This window comes from Lissotriton vulgaris, chromosome 11 (assembly GCF_964263255.1).
Source record: "Lissotriton vulgaris chromosome 11, aLisVul1.2, whole genome shotgun sequence".
NCBI classification, from domain to species: domain Eukaryota; kingdom Metazoa; phylum Chordata; class Amphibia; order Caudata; family Salamandridae; genus Lissotriton; species Lissotriton vulgaris.
Genome location: NC_141699.1, coordinates 705,830,252 through 705,846,275, shown reverse-complemented (window position 1 = coordinate 705,846,275; position 16,024 = coordinate 705,830,252). Strand labels below are relative to the sequence as shown.

Here is a 16,024-nt window from a genome sequence, read left to right as displayed (position 1 = left end):
TCTAGCAACTGGTCCGTATATGGCTGGGATGGAACTGAATAGCCAGACTGGTGCCTATTCCCTGCTCAAAACAGGCACATACACTTACAGTCCCCATTAAACGGGCGCCTCCTAATGTTATTACTGCACAATGTATCAACAATTACCGTCATGTTAGAAGGGCGGAGCCCCTTACAACACTATGGCTAATTTCAAATACAGAAGCCAATGCTTGTTTTCGGTTATAATTGCAGAAAACTGTGGAAGGTATTAACGTAGAGGTATCAGGGCCCACAAATCCATTTAAAAAGACAGCATAGGGTTGCAATAGAATTCCTCAACCTTCATTTTAGGACCACCTCAACATATCAAGAGCAGAAAATGTACTGTGGGAGGACCATTTTTGTTTTCCCAGCTGTTTTATCTTCATGCAGCTAGAGTTGTTTCAAAGTCACCCCCGTCAGCCTCCCTTGAACAATCTTACCCTATTTTAGCCCTGTCTCGTTTAGATTCAGAGTAGCTCATGTCATGAACAAAGCAAGACTCAAAATGAGCACCTTTAGTATTTTAATCGCATGCTGGAGAGCGAGAGGATTATGCAAATTCAGATCGGGCTGAATCGTTTCAATCAAAGCCTGAAGTGAGAAGATGATGCGGACAATACGATCAGAAAGTGATTTGAACTTAAGAAACCAAAATCGACTATTTGTTCACAGTTCAACTCTGTCATTAGTATGTAAATGAGGTTAAATAATAAACAAAAGATATTTAAATCAAGTTTTTAGGAAACAACTTGAATAGGGTCACAGATATCTTTACAAGAACTGAATATGGTAATAGGTAAATTAGCTTAATTAATCTGACAGTTTGCACACACTTGCTGAAATGATGGTAACTGTAAATGGGGGTGATTTGATTTTTACTAGGATATTGTGTTTTGAGCTGTAACTACTGTGAAATTCTATGCGTCTGACTATCACTTTAGCTCCTTTAATGCCATGCCTGCTTTCAGGTTCTGTGCTCTCGCCTTGTCCATGACGATTGGGGCGTACAGGTGTCTGCTGCACATTTACCTTGTTTTTGTCTGTAATAGAGTACGTTTCCCTTCTCTTCTCCCTCCGTTTTAGCAGAAACACTTTGCTTCTTTTGATATGAAAAGGATGGTTGAGGCCAACCGTGCCCCAAGATCCCACCAACTCTAAGCAGGAAGATAGTGAACTGAGAAGTATAAACAACAGACTTGATTTTGGGCTCAACCACTTTTTTAAGTCGAGGCACAAGGTTAAACAAAACAATCGTTCAGACCTGCCCGATTTCAGGATTGTTCAAGACGCATCCCAACACTATTTTCCAATGATTTGTAGAGACTAACATTCTTCCTTCATTCCTCCCAACAGATGAAACTGCGCACCCTTCAGCCATACTAAGCTCGACCAACGCACTCTTTGGTTCTACTCAAATGCCAAAACTCTGTCCACCATGAAAAAGGTTGAACTACAGCTCTATTTAGTTCCTGCCCAATGCTCCAAACGTATGGTCTGTAACCTGAACGTACTTATGAACTTCTAATAGTAAAATTATCCTTATTTATACAAAATCCATGATTAAGCTTACTATAGTGATAATGAGTGATGCCCCAACATTACTTTTCAGACCTCAAAATCACCCGGGTTTTGGACTATTTGTTTTTCTCCACATCTGTTCCTAGTAAACAGGGTGGGGCAATGAAGGGGTGGATACATGTGACATTTATTTTAGTGTAAATTTGTATCAAGATGTATAAAGTAGAACGAGTCTCTTTCAGAAAAAAAGTCATCAGTTGATCAGCAATAAATACGTTTCTGTTGCTGATAATTTTTGATGCTACTTTTTTTAATCGCTCTATTTGAAGTGGTTTTGAAAGTGAAGTCTTTTTTTGAGCAAGTTGTAAACCTTAACTTACTTGCACTTGCCCACATTCATGGCTATTTAAAGATGTTATTAGTTGCCCATGTTGTCAAGTTTGAGCCCACCAGACAGCGAAAGCTGTCTGTAAAAGGTCTATTGTGAACTTACAGTGGTCAAGATCTATTGTGAGCTTACAGTGGACAAGATCTATTGTGAACCTACAATGGGCTTACAACTAACCCATTCATATAATTGGTTGGCTTTCCTGTCACTTCGACCTGATTGCCTCTTATTTGATGTGTACTTGTTCCCGCCTCTAGTGAACATCCTCTTTACGATCCTTTGGTTGGCTGACTTGTATCCTTCCACTCCTGATACTTAAGCAACTACTTTTTTCTTTGGATCCACATAATGTGTTCAAGCGCAAGCTTTGGCACATGAATGCCATTCAGTTGGGCTCTATGGCAAAAGGTTTATTAAGCAGGACACTCCTGAAGGTCCACAAATATGCAACCTGGTCTAGTGCAAAGGAGCAAACGGTAAGTCGGTAGCGGTTCGTAAACCGGAGGACCCGCCCTTAGACGAATAGCCGCATGTTGTCAATGATTACAAACATGACACATCGAGACTGGTAAATTACAAAACTTGGAGAAGAAGTGCAGCCTGCCCTCGTTCGACCTATCATTCTGGCAGACAATACAACAGGTCGACCGACAGGAAATATTTCAAAATACCAAAACACCAAGACGGAAGAGCTGGAAGCAGACATATGCAAAACTTTCCTTGGGATCAGCTAAATTCAAACGAATTGAGCAACTCGCCACATTTAATAGCTGGAGATTGGTCCACACCGCTACTTCTTGAGATATAGATATTCAAGAACCCCCTGGTTTTAACATCATATGTATGTAGTTGTATGTTTTTGTTTAGTTTGTTTTGGCCCTGAAGAAGGTGAACCAAATATCAACAATCGCCGAAACGTACGTTGGCCGTACGCTTTTGAGATCCCCACATAGAAAATCATTTTGTTCAAAACATAAAACAAAGGAAGCAAAAAATTTAGAGAAAATGTACTAGCTGTAAAGTGTATAGATTTCAAGACTTTCTCTTGCAGCAACTCATAGGGGACTCTCAAAAAAGATTTATTGTATGTTTAATGTTCTTTGTTTGATATGTCCAGACAATGTTTTTAAGATTGGGTAGCGAACGTTATGGTATGTATGTTTGAACGAATGGTATGAATGTATTACTAGTTTCTTGGGGTTCCTCCTCTTTTTTCTAAATTGTTGCTTGGAGTGATTTATAGAAAGTGCTAACTTTGTATGTACACAAATTGGTATGTATTTATTACAAGAAAAACAAAACAAATGAAAAATAATGAAAAATAAAAATAACACTATTGAATAAATTGAATGTTTTTGTCAGATATTTAGCATCCTTTTCAAAATAACTTGTGAAGATTTTCATTGAGAAAAACGTATAGGTCTGATCAGAGGTACTTCCTTGCTTTGTATTTTTCCTCCCTCCTCTGGACCTCAAATTGGAATTGGGAGAACTCTTCTCTTTAACTCTTGCAAACGGTAAGTTAGGCCTTTACATTCTGACACTTTGATTTCTCTTTTTAAAGATCTCATTCAAGTTTCCTGAACTAAAGGTTTTTGAAAAATAAAGTCATTTATAAAAAATGAAAGCTTTTAATTACATGTATAGTTTTGAGATACTATAAAATATGCTTCTTTTCCTTCAGTATTTTCAAAAATCTAATTTTACTGTTTATAAACCATGCTTTACAGGCAAACATTGGTCAATCCAACAGCTCGGCACTCGCATTACAAACACGATAACCTATTGACTTTACCAAAGCTTGTTTACATTGCTTGTTTTCTGTGCCAAATACTATGAATCGTCAACATATTATCCTGAAGTGAACAGTCCATGAATCAACAGCTTTTAGTTCTAGCTGGTAGTAAGAAAGGAAAGGAACATTACCCCAGATTGTATTCTTTAAGCCAGTTTAAGAGTGCATCCTTGTTGAAGGCAGCAGTAGCAGCAACGTTGCTACTATTAAGCTGGATATCTGCAATGGTTTCCGACGCGGAAACAACTTCGATAAGGCCAGATCGGTCTCCTGTTGCTAAGCAACCATAAGGCACAATTCTGAAACATAACCAAAAAAAGAGCTAAATCATGTAATAGTACTTGAAAAGTTTGCACAAATAACATCTGAAGTACTCTAAAAGAAAATAACATTAATCAACACTCACAAATGATTAAAAAAAGTATTTTGAGTTCAAAGAAATCATTTTGGATTAGTTCTCCATTGCTTAAAGTAATCAAACAACGTATTTTTAAAACTCCTTGGATATGCAGATCTGATTTCTGATAAAAAATTAGGTTTGCCATAAAAAGAGGTAGGTACAGTATAACAAGTTACTTAACTTCGGTAACGATATATCTGTAAGAAACAGTAGTTAGTATTAGATTCCTTACCTTAGAATATCCCCAGGCGTCAGACTGGATCCGGAAATTTCTGCGTAGTAGTACCCTTGCGCGTCGGTAGGCGTCATCTGCGGCTCCGCGGTCGTCGTCTATGCCGTGATGACGTTGTCGGAGTACTTAGACGCCGCCTCCGCGTGCTGACGTCAGTTCTTAGACACAGCTTTTCCGCGCCAGAAACGCAGAGTCATGGTAAAAACCAACACTGGTGCCATTGAAACTAGGGCCTGAAAGGGGATGACCTTAACCCTAGATATCGGTTCGCAGAACGGGGAGGATGGGTGGCGCGGTAAGGAATCTAATACTAACTACTGTTTCTTACAGATATATCGTTACTGAAGGTAAGTAACTTGTTCATTTGAAAGAAACAGGTTAGTATTAGATTCCTTACCTTAGAATAGATACCCCAGCAATACCAACCCCGGAGGTGGGTCTGAGAACCAATAATCTCAACACAAAGTCCTGGAGGACGGAACGGCCAAAGAAGCCATCCCTCCGGACTTGGCTGTCCAGGCAGTAGTGTCTTGCAAACGTGTGCAGCGAGGCCCACGTAGCTGCCTGACAAATGTCCTGCAAGGGGACTCCCCGGCCCAGGGCAGTAGTCGCCGCCATGGCCCGAGTGGAATGGGCCCTGAGCACAACAGGAGGCTCCATCTTTGCCAAGGAGTAACAAGCCTTGATACACAAGACGACCCAGCGAGAGATGGTCCGCTAGTGTACCGCCCTTACCTTCTTAGCGCCCACGTAACCAACAAAGAATTGGTCATCCACCGGGAACTGGCGTGTGCGATCCAGATAGAATGAGAGCGCACGTTTTGGGTCCAGACGGTGGAGCCGCTCTTCCTCTTTAGAGGGATGCGGTGGCGGAAAGAAGGTGGGCAAGGTGATGGCCTGCCCGATGTGAAAGGCTGTTACAACCTTGGGCAGGAAAGAAGGTCTAGTCCACAACACAACCTTGTCCGGATGGACAGAAAGGAAAGGAGGTTTAGAGGAAAGAGCCTGGAGCTCACTCACTCTCCTGGCAGAGGTGATGGCGACCAGGAAAGCAGTCTTCAAAGTAAGAAGACGGAGAGGACAGTTGTGAAGTGGCTCAAAGGGAGCGCACATCAGATGGGTAAGAACCAGGTTCAAGTCCCACTGAGGCATCACGAAAGGAACAGGTGGAAACGTGTGTGTGATGCCTTTCAGAAAGCGAGTTACAATAGGGGACTTGAACAAAGAAGGTTGATCAGGCAGCCTTAAAAGGCTGAAAGGTAGCCCTTGATAGTGCCCAGAGCAGAGCCCTGCTGGGCAAGAGAAAGAAGGAAGAGGAGAACCTCAGAAAGAGGGGCAGAGAGAGGATCCACAGCCTTTGCTGTGCACCATGCCACAAATCTGTTCCACCTGCAGGCATATACGGACTTTGTGGATAGACGCCTGGCTGCCAGAATGATATTACAGACTTCAGGAGGCAAGTCAAATGGCCTCAACTGTCGCCGCTCAATCTCCAAGCATGGAGGTGGAGACTGGACAGGCTCGGGTGGAGGATCTTCAGCACTCTTGGGAGAAGTGGTATAGGCGGAAAGGCGTACAACAGACCGCAACTCCACTCGCAACGAAAATCGTCTCAGAGCGAGTGCCGCCTTGGAAATTCTTGTGAAAGATAACAGGAGTATAAACCCATCAACCATGTTGGGATTGGGGTAGAGAATTATACACAAGGAACAATATCCCAACCGGTATTGTTTGCAGACAATTATTAAGGATATCTATACAGTATTATCCAGACAAAAAGAGGATACTCAGTTTGATTTTCATATGTGCTCAAGGCATAATCTTTATAAACATTCAAAAGGGTATGAGAATTAAGATTAACAGCTAATATCAGCACTGCAGTATTAAATAGTAAGTGACAGCCCAAGGTTGTACAAGGTGCACGAGTGCAAAAGGTGAATGACACTACAGCGACACAAGTGACAGTGAGAGCAGCGTGGACGGCGCAGAGTGTATAGTGAACAAATATGTACAGTGAATAAAATCAACAAAGTGGTTTCAAGATAGTTCAGAAAGATTATTATTCCTTTTCCATTTCTTTGCGAAAACCACTATGTGAAGGGCGCCTAGAATCTCGCTGGAGAGTGGACGGCGTTTCGATCCGCAAGATTTTGAATCATCATCAGGACAAGGGGGCTGGAGGCAGTGCGTTGTAGGCAACAGAAGAGTGACAGGATGTGTCAGGAACTATAATTCAATTCAGTCAGGAGGTAGTTTTGGTGCCTCTTAGGACGTGCCTTAATTGAGAGCGGGATTAAGCTCACAGGGTAGATACATCATGTGTGGATGAGCACGGTATGATTTAGAGCCATGTGGTCCGTGGATGATTCATACGCTGATCCCAGCGTGATTGGCGGGAGGGTGGGTGTTGGTGTTTATAAATCACGTGGTCGATACTTCAAGTATGATACAGCACTGAGTAATTTATGGCCGTGTGTTCCAAGGCTTATTCTACGCTGATCCCAGCATGATCAGCGGGGATCGGAAGGAAGCACAATCGCAAAAAGAGGGGTTGACCAGAAGCGGCGTGGTCCATGGAGGGGTCTACGCTGATCCTTGCGTAATCGGCGGGAGGGAGGAAGGGAGTGAATCTGTCCAAAAATTAGGAACGGACGAGTGAAGTGCTGTTCCGACGTTGCCTAAGCGATCTCGTTCAACCCTTTCGCCAATCACGCTGGGATCAGTGCCCAAAAGAACGTCAGTCAAGGCCTCATTAAACGGCAGCAGAGGCTCAGCCGAGCTGGACTGCGGTTTAAGGACCTCAGTGAGGAGGTTAGTCCTCACGGCCGCGACGGGGAGCTCAAGGCCCAAGGCCTTGGTCTCCCGCGTCAACACCACACTGTAGGTTGCCCCCTCCTCCGAAGACAGGGTAGGAGGCGAGACAAAGCAAGTGTCTGGTGAGGTGTCCAGCCCACTGGCATCCCCAAGTCCACCTGTCCAGTCCTCCTGGGACTGACACTCCAGTGTGAGAGGGTCCTCAGACCCCTCCCAATACTCCTCATCGCCCATCTCCTGATAATCAGGGTTGTCAAAGGATGGGGCCGGCTCATAGAAGGTAAACTCCCCGAGCAGCGTCGAAAGCGGCGCCCAGCGGCGCTATTCCGACGCCGGAACAGTGTTGAGGGGAGGCATCGGGGACGGCGCCGCCCGAGGACGGTGCCAGAGGTGACACCTGAGGAACCGGCGCCGGTGAGGTCGTCAGGTCAACCGGCGACGACCAGGATCCCGAAGTGGCGTCGGGGCCGAAGCACCCGACCAGCTAGGGCCCCCAGACGGGTCCGCTGGGCCCAAAGGCGCCACGGAGCCTGTCGGAGAAGCGAGGGACCTCATGGCCATGAGGAAGCGCTCGATCTCCTCCGGCGTCGCGTTCTGCCTATGGACCGGAGGGTGTGGGGCAGGTCGCGAGGCCCGTGACTCCGACGGAGCCGCATGGGTGGTGTCACCCGAACCGTCGGGGGGAGTTGGAAGTCTATGACGTCTCTTCGACTTCTTGTGCTTACCTGACGACTTTGACCCGGAGAAGTGATGTTGACTCCCGGAGCTGTGATGGCTCCGACCCCGCGACCTGTCCCTCGACCTCCGTTGGGTCTGGGACCTCTCGCGGCGCGGGGCCGTCTGCCAGAGTTCCATGTCGCTTGCGGGACCGCTCCCGCCTAGCTTTCGAAGTCAGGGCCCGGCAGTCAGAGCAGGTCTTATCGTCGTGGTCAACACAGAGACAGTGGAGACACCGACGGTGAGAGTCGGTGACAGACCTCAGTCGGTCGCAATCCTCACATGGCTTGAAACCTGGCATCCCTATCGGCACCGTCCGGAGTCGCAAGACTCAAGAAAAATGATCAGAAGGGATCAAAAAAGTTTCGTCAAAAATTGACTAAGGTACCACTTTTTCCGGATCTGCGCTGCTGGCACGGAAAAATAGAAGAACTGACGTCAGCACACGGAGGCGGAGTCCAAGTACTCCGACGACATCATCACGGCGCGCCGGCGACGGACGCGGAGCCGCAGACGACGCCTACCGACACGCAAGGGTACTGCTACGCAAAAATTTCCGGATCCAGTCTGACGCCTGGGGATATTTTAAGGTAAGGAATCTAATACTACCCTGTTTCTTTCAGATTTGTATTGTAATTGCATTTATATAGCGCTTAGTACCCCATACGAGGTGTTGAAGTACTTTTCCGGCGAGTAGCACGCTACTCTTGAACACATAAAGAACTAGTGATTAATTAGTATAGTGAAATTAATTTGAGGGGTGGACATGTTAGTCTGTTATTTGGATTGAAAAGGAATAGAGGAGGTATAGAAGAAGGAAGGGTCTAGATTTGTACTCTCCTGTTTTGTAGTTCATAGCAGTAGGAGGGAGTTTGGGATGAGTAAAGGGGAGCTGGAGTGGGAAGAGTCACAGGGAATGGTTTAAAAAGGCTTGTTTGGGATATCTGAAAAAAGAGGCATGAGATGATGCAAGGAGAGGGAGAAGAGTCTAGAAAGGGTTATTTTGGGGGATCATAGTAGTGGTATAGGTTTTGGGATGACTGAGACAATGGAGGTAGGGGATGTATTGATAGAGGTATAGGGTAGTGCATTGGAAAGAGTAGTAGAATATATATATATATATATATATATATATATATATATATATATAAAATTAAACTTCAAATGCAAGAAATGTATGTACAATAACAAAACTGAACTACTATATGACCAGGTTTCGCCAATCACCTACCTTGAGCCCAATCTCATTATCTCTCATCACTAAGAAGAAGAAACAACACCCACACAAACACACAGTCCAAACACCAACCGTATGCAGTTACATTGGTCTCGGCTCTTCATTTTATAAGGCATAACCTTGTCAAACTTAGCTAAGGAGACTGAATCCAACATCCTGTTTTGTAGCATGGCACTGAATGTAGAGCTGAATTGTAGAGCTGTGCTGGTTTGTAAGGCTGTCAGTCAGCACTGGGATATGCACGAACATGAGAATGACTTGTACAATAATACAGTGATGCCTGCATAGCTTTGCATAATGTGGGCACACACTACGCATGTGAAACCACATATAGGCAAGTAAAAATCCAAAAGGTGCATAACGAATGGCAAAAAATCTTCATCATGAAGGCCAGTCTTGAAATACTTTCATTCGATCATAAAACTAATTCAACTCCTTTCCACTTAAATTTCACTGCGTTATCTCATTGCTCCTCAAGGAACGTCCATGGTGAAGACACCTGTGTAAAACGTGTGCCATGGGTCAGATTAAGTACAAAGAGTAATCAACTGCACAGGAGGCTGCTCACCTTCCAACAGGATTTTTAGTCAATAGCTCATCTTTCACCACAACTAGTTGCACACCGACAAATGAGCTAAAACATCAAGGATAAGCACTCAAAAGATGCTGGAGTTAATCAAATCGTCCTGCAATTCACAAGACCTCCCCAATTTGATGAGTGGGATGACCTGGAGCCAGAAAATTTACTGTAACTACCACATCTCAGAAACAAACAGCCAGACAAAAAGGGTTACAGGGACTGTAAGCCACACACTGGAGAAGTGTGGCTCACGGTGTAGAGCAGGCAGACCCGGAAGCTGAGGTCAGACCCGGGACCAGGGTTCAATTCCCGACGCGGCAGGGTCTTGAGCTCAAATGTCCACGGACTCGATAATTCTCGCTTCGGTGCCTGCTCTAATCATGGGTTCTCACTCTGCAACTCTGGGCATTAAGCTTGCTTAATCTCCACAACATCCCCCCTGAGGCGGGATGCCTGGCTTTCACCTTGGGGATGCCCTGTAGGGGTTATCTCACAGGGAAAAAAGCCAGGACGGGTTCCCAAGGCAAGCGCCGGGAAACCTCCGGGTAGCTGTGCGCTCAATAAATGCAATCATAATAATAATAATAATAATAATACCACAAATCTAAGAGGAATACCTCCCAATGTAATTTGACCAAATCCACACTTCTACATCCACACATTTAAAGAGGCACACTGAGCTACTATCCTAAGAAAAAAGGCTATTTACACGTATTAAGAGTCTTTACTTCGTGAAACTTGCAGCATTCGGGTCCATAAGTAGTAACATTAACTACATTTTACCAAAGCAAGAGATATCACAACATAACTCTAGCCTTACTCCGCTCTGCCCCGGAAGTGACCAACGGAGCGGCAATAAGGTGGTCACCCAAGTGTGCTGATATCAGTTTCTTTCTGGACATTGTCTCCGAGGGCGCGGACCGAGCCAAAAACAAACTGCGCCAGTGTACAGCTCTCTAATTTTGGACCTTTGCAGATGGGGAAAGAGTCCATGCCACAGAATAGGGAGGAGCAAGGGCAGTGAGGAATCCGCAGTTAGAAAGCGTATCCATCACATAGAGCGTTAACAAATGTAAGCAAATTGCTCTTCTGATGAATACTTCTGAACGTCAGGAATCTGCAGTTGGAACAGAGATCTCAAACAGTAACCTCCCATCCCCAAAGGTGGGTCTGTGGAATGACCAAAATGTCCTGCAGGACCGAACAGAGCAAAATACCCTTCCAGTCGGACGTGGCTGTCAAGGCAGTAGCATTTTATGAACATGTGCACTAATGCCCATGATGGAGCCTGACTAATATCCAGGACAGGCACTCCACATTGTAAATACATTAATAGCAGGCTTAGCCCTGGTGGAAAGTGCACTCACCCATTGTGGAGGTAGTTTTTGAAAACCATGTAGCAGATCTTAGTGCAGAGGTAATTTTCTGCAATACATTGCCTTTTTTGTGCCAAAGAGAAGTGGAGAAGAGGGGTTCCACGGCTCAAAAGGAGTACCCATAAGTGAAGCAAGGACAAATTACGGTCATATCGTGGCATCACAAATGTTTAGGAAAAAACATGTGGACCAAACCATTGAGAAAACGCATCACAATAGGTGATTTGAATAAAGGTGGTTGGGATGGTAATAGCAAAACAACCTAAAAGAATGACAAACTTCAACAGTGTTCACTATAGGCCCTTGCTGGGCTAAAGATAGAAAACAGTAGCACATCTAATAATTTAGCTTACATTGGGTGTGTGTTGCCACAAATGTCTCCCAGTGTCCGGTGTAAAGAGGTTTTGTGGAAGGACCCCTGGTTACCAGGATAGCCTTCACTACTTTGGGAGATAGACTGAATGCAGTCAACTGCCACAGTGCAATCTTCATGCATGGAGGTGTAGGTTGCGTGGGACCTGGTGCAGGACCCTGCACCGTGCTGCTGCAACAGAATATCTTGCCAATTAGCCTGATTTTAGGACAAATGTTCATGCACAGAAGGTCCACAATCTCCTGACCTGATCCATAACCGAAAGGATGACTTGGGCCCCGACGTTCATGATTTTTTAAAAACTCCGAGCAGAGAAGGGCATGAGTGGTAGTAGCGGAAAGGCATTCAGGAGACCTATGCTCCACTCTAGGTGGAATGCATCTCATGCGGAGAGAGCCTTCTTTGGAACTATGCTTTTTCAATGGTTGGGAAGAGATTGATCCAGAGTAGCACCCATTGCTGGAAGACGCCCGGGCACCACCTGGGATGAGCTGCCGTGCATGTTCTGCTAGGTGTTGCTGGCTGAGTTTGTCTACCCTGGTATTTAAAGATCCCCCAGGTATGATCAGAGATGCAATGACAATTCAGCCAGGTCCAGAGGTACAGGGCCTCCTTGCATTAAGCTTGGGATCCCACTCAGCTCTGCTTGTTGCAGTACCGCACAGTTTTAGTTTTGTTCTTGAGGATCTCAGCTAGCTCCCCCACCCCCTTGATGGAAATCAAAGGCTTTCAGCGCCAAGCAAAGGGCTCCCAACTCCACCAGGCTGATGTAGAGGTATGTCTCTCAAGAGACCTCAGTCCTCTGATCCCCACCTCTCAGATGACTTCTCCCAATCCAGCAGTGATGAGTCTGCTGCCACTGTAGGCTTTGATTGTGGACGGGAGAGGGTATGCCACTGGTCCAACTGCAGTTGAGCAGATACCACTGCAGAATCTTTTCCAGTCTTCTCCACAACCTGGATGCAGTCTGACGGTTTTCCTTGGTGCAGGGTCCACTGAGAATGGAGATGAACTACAGAGCCCGCATACGCCACATGGCATGGTCTGAACAGGATACAGGAGACCAATAGGCCAAAAAACCTCAGAGCCATCCTCACTGATACCCAGGACTGAGGACGAAACAGTGGATAACAATGCAAAGGTCTTGGACTTGTTCCGGAGGATAGGCTACCAAGGCACCATATCCAGCATGACCCAGATGAAAGGGAGGCTCTGCAAAGACGTCAGGTGTGACTTCGGCATGTTGATAGTGAAGTTCAATGATGTAAGGAGGCTAGTTGTCATTTGTAGTTGGTCTGCAGAAGATTGTGGCAAGCACGCCTTCAACAAACCAGTTCAAAGAGAGTACTGCAAACTGAAAACACTCGTGACTCACCATGAACCACAGATCGCACCTATCAGCCTACAGGACGGGGATAATGTAACGGCAGGTCAAATGCCACTATCCAGGGCATATCGAACCTGGGCCAGCATATGTTGAATTTTACTTTACTCAGGAATAAGTTAATGGGTGGCAGATCTAAAATAGGGTGAAAGGATTAGCCCTGATTCGGCACTTCGGTATGAGGGAAGTAACATCTAGTTCCAAATTCAAGAGGCTGCATCCTTCTCAATGGCTCCTAAATCCCAAGAGTCTAAACTCCCTATCACAAAATGGTCAAATGGTCTGCTAAAAGCTGCTCTGATGTAGGCAAAATAGGTGGCGTAGTAGAAAGGAATGGCAGGGCATAGCTCCACTGCACTATCTGCAGTGCCCACCTCAGTCAGATATGGCTTGCTACATGTGTAGAAAATAAGTGATCCTACCTCCCCACTGGGCAGTCGAGTCCTACTTAGGACAAACTAAAGTGGTTTGGAGGCTTCAGCCGTAGGAGCTGGGGGTCTGAGTAGTTTTTTGCCTTTGCTGGACAGCATGCTGTCTGTCAGATCCCCTAAACCTCCAACGAAAGGACTGGGGTGAGCCTTGTTAGGCATTGTCTGAAGGAGAAGCCCCAAGCAATGTCTCAAAAGGGGTGAAATTGTGAAGGATACTACCCTACCTGTTTGGAAATACCAAGCAAATATGCAATAGCTCGACTGTCCTTAAAGAGTTCGAGGGAGAAAACTGCCATCTTGCCAAGAGACAAGACCTGGCTAAAGGCAGAACCATAAGCAATGCATGGACATCACCGGAGAAGTCTATGGATATCATCCATGTGTGATGCCAGAGCAGCACGCTAGTGCTGATCACTCTGCCTAAGCAGTCTGTCATGTCCAGCCCCGACAGGATGATAAACATTGCAGAATCCTGGCTATCTTGAATGATTTGAGCCAAATTGGTACAAAATTTCCCCAGGACCGCTGGGAAGAACTCCGGAATTAAATCCCATAAATGATGATGATATTTTCCCAGCAAAAAGCAGGCAGTGGCTGTCCTAAGGGCGAGGCTAGAGAAAGAAAGCATTCTTTTGCCAAATTCCCAATTTTTTGGGACCATCTGTCCATGCAGTATGACGGACAAATAAAATCCAAGGCTATTGTTTGCCCTTACATCTTAAATCCTTCTGCTGCCTTGCAATGGGTGCTCCACCCTACAAGGTAGAGACATTTTTTGAGAGATTGCAGTCCTTGCAACACCCTTAAGGACATCCTGCTGCAGCAGAAGTAGTCTGGAAAATAAATTCTTGGCTCATTCATATTGACGATTAAACAGAGCACACAACACTCATATCAAACCGGACAGGTTTTGCGTTTACTGTGGCTGGAAGAACAATGCAATCAGCCCACTGCCACACCACTTACCCTTTAGGGAAGAACGGCTAAAGTTTTTAAGTGCTAATGTTGCATGAAATGTGTTTCCCATGTCCCCCATACACCAAGGGTGAGTTCCATATTACTCAATCTTTACTGACACAAAGCCACTTTGCCTTACCTACTAGTGATTCAGGATACCCCATATCATGTGTGATTTGTTAAGCATGACTGGATTGTTTTCTGCCCTCCAGTACTAGGAATTTCGAATTTCCCACGGTAAGGCAGGATTTTGAGTAACAGAATGCAATATGAACAAAGACTTGGGGAGTTGCTCACACCAGAGATTAAAGAACGTGAGAAATGTACGAAGTTCAAATAATTAAGGATAGTTCAATTATCTATGCAGTGTCACCACACAGAAAATATACTGTGGACACAGATTGGGTCATAAATATAACCTTGTCTTGCCCACTCCTTTGAGAAAAAGAATAAATTACATCAGCAGAATGTTATCAGCACAGCCCAAATATCAATGTCCAATTGTCTCAAGAAACAATGATACAGAGAATCGTATTCCAACACATCTCAAACAAATAGTGCATAGTTTACTTAAAAAATTCATCTACATACGCCGTTCATCTACTTGTTTTTACAAGTTTCTTCTGCTGCTCCTTTCCTGGTGCGCTCTGCTTTTATGTTTTATCTATCGTCTCAGATAGAGGACCCTCTGTCTTTGGTGCCGTGGTCAGGACACGCTATACCAAGACCGTTCAAAGGGAAATAACTGAACGTGCTCTTGCGCTTTTGCTGAACTGCTATCCCTGTCATTTGGTGTTTAATGACTTTGGGAAATCACCAACTATGGCTAGGCTCTCAATTCCATTTCCAACTCTAGGCTCATACTAGAAAGTCTGCACAAATATAACAAGGGGCATCACACGTGTGCAAGATATTAGAGTTGTCAGCGGTGACTTCAGAAATCTTGGACACTGCGTGTGATATGCTCCTCTTTCCAATACGAGTCTGTCTACTAACCCCCACACTCTGCCCCATTCCCACATGTATACCAATTTCGCCCATACTGTATTCCTTATCCGGACAAGAAAAAGCCAACGTACACATTCGTCACATAGTGGTCATTTGTTGGCCGCAGTTTATTAGGAATACAAAGAAACATGTATACACTTTGCATATTTTGCATGTTATGTCCTGACAAAACTTACTTGTTATTGTCTCTTGGCCCTTCTGGGTCGTTCTCTTTGGTAGGTTGGTTTTTGCGCTCACTTTGCGCGGGGAGGGGGTAGCTTCTGTCCCGGAGTTAGGCTACCTTGTCCGACTCTTGTTGTGCCCTGCCTTCAGGCGGGTCTGGGCTGCGAGCGCCGTCTCCGTTTGCTACCCCCCCCCATCATTGGTAGGCCAACTTCCGCCCCAGCCGTGAGGCATCCCAGAGAGAGTGGTTCTACACACCTGTCCTTAGGCCAACTCACCCAGCCGTGAGGCATCTGAAGTAGAGTGGACCTATTCTGGCACACCGCCCTCCGGTGTGCCTCCGTACCAACCGATATCAGCGTAGTTCTTTGCCACGCCGTCTGGGAGGCTTCCGTCTCCCTGCGGCTCCCCCCAACTATGTCCTGATCTTCCTTGTTTGCACCCTGCCAAGACCATCGCACCCCACAGGTGGGCCCGACTTGGGCACCCACCCTCTCTCTTCCTTACGAGGCTGTCTCCCTCCGTTTTTTCCTCGGTGCCCCCCTGTAAGGCTTCCGGGGGGCCTTCCAGAGCATTGCCTCTACTTTTTCCCAAGGTGGTGGCCGCCCTCGTCTTCTCTCCTGCCCTTC

General features: G+C 45.6%; 1 protein-coding gene across 1 annotated transcript in view; it reads right to left on the bottom strand.

The window, feature by feature from the left end:
* PIK3CB (phosphatidylinositol-4,5-bisphosphate 3-kinase catalytic subunit beta) overlaps window positions 1-16,024 on the bottom strand; it is a 1,054,351-nt gene that overhangs the window by 88,588 nt on the left and 949,739 nt on the right. The window contains exon 20 of the mRNA XM_086943780.1: window positions 3,856-4,023. Within this exon, the coding sequence (XP_086799906.1) occupies window positions 3,856-4,023 (168 nt within the window). The remainder of the gene's footprint in view (window positions 1-3,855; window positions 4,024-16,024) is intronic.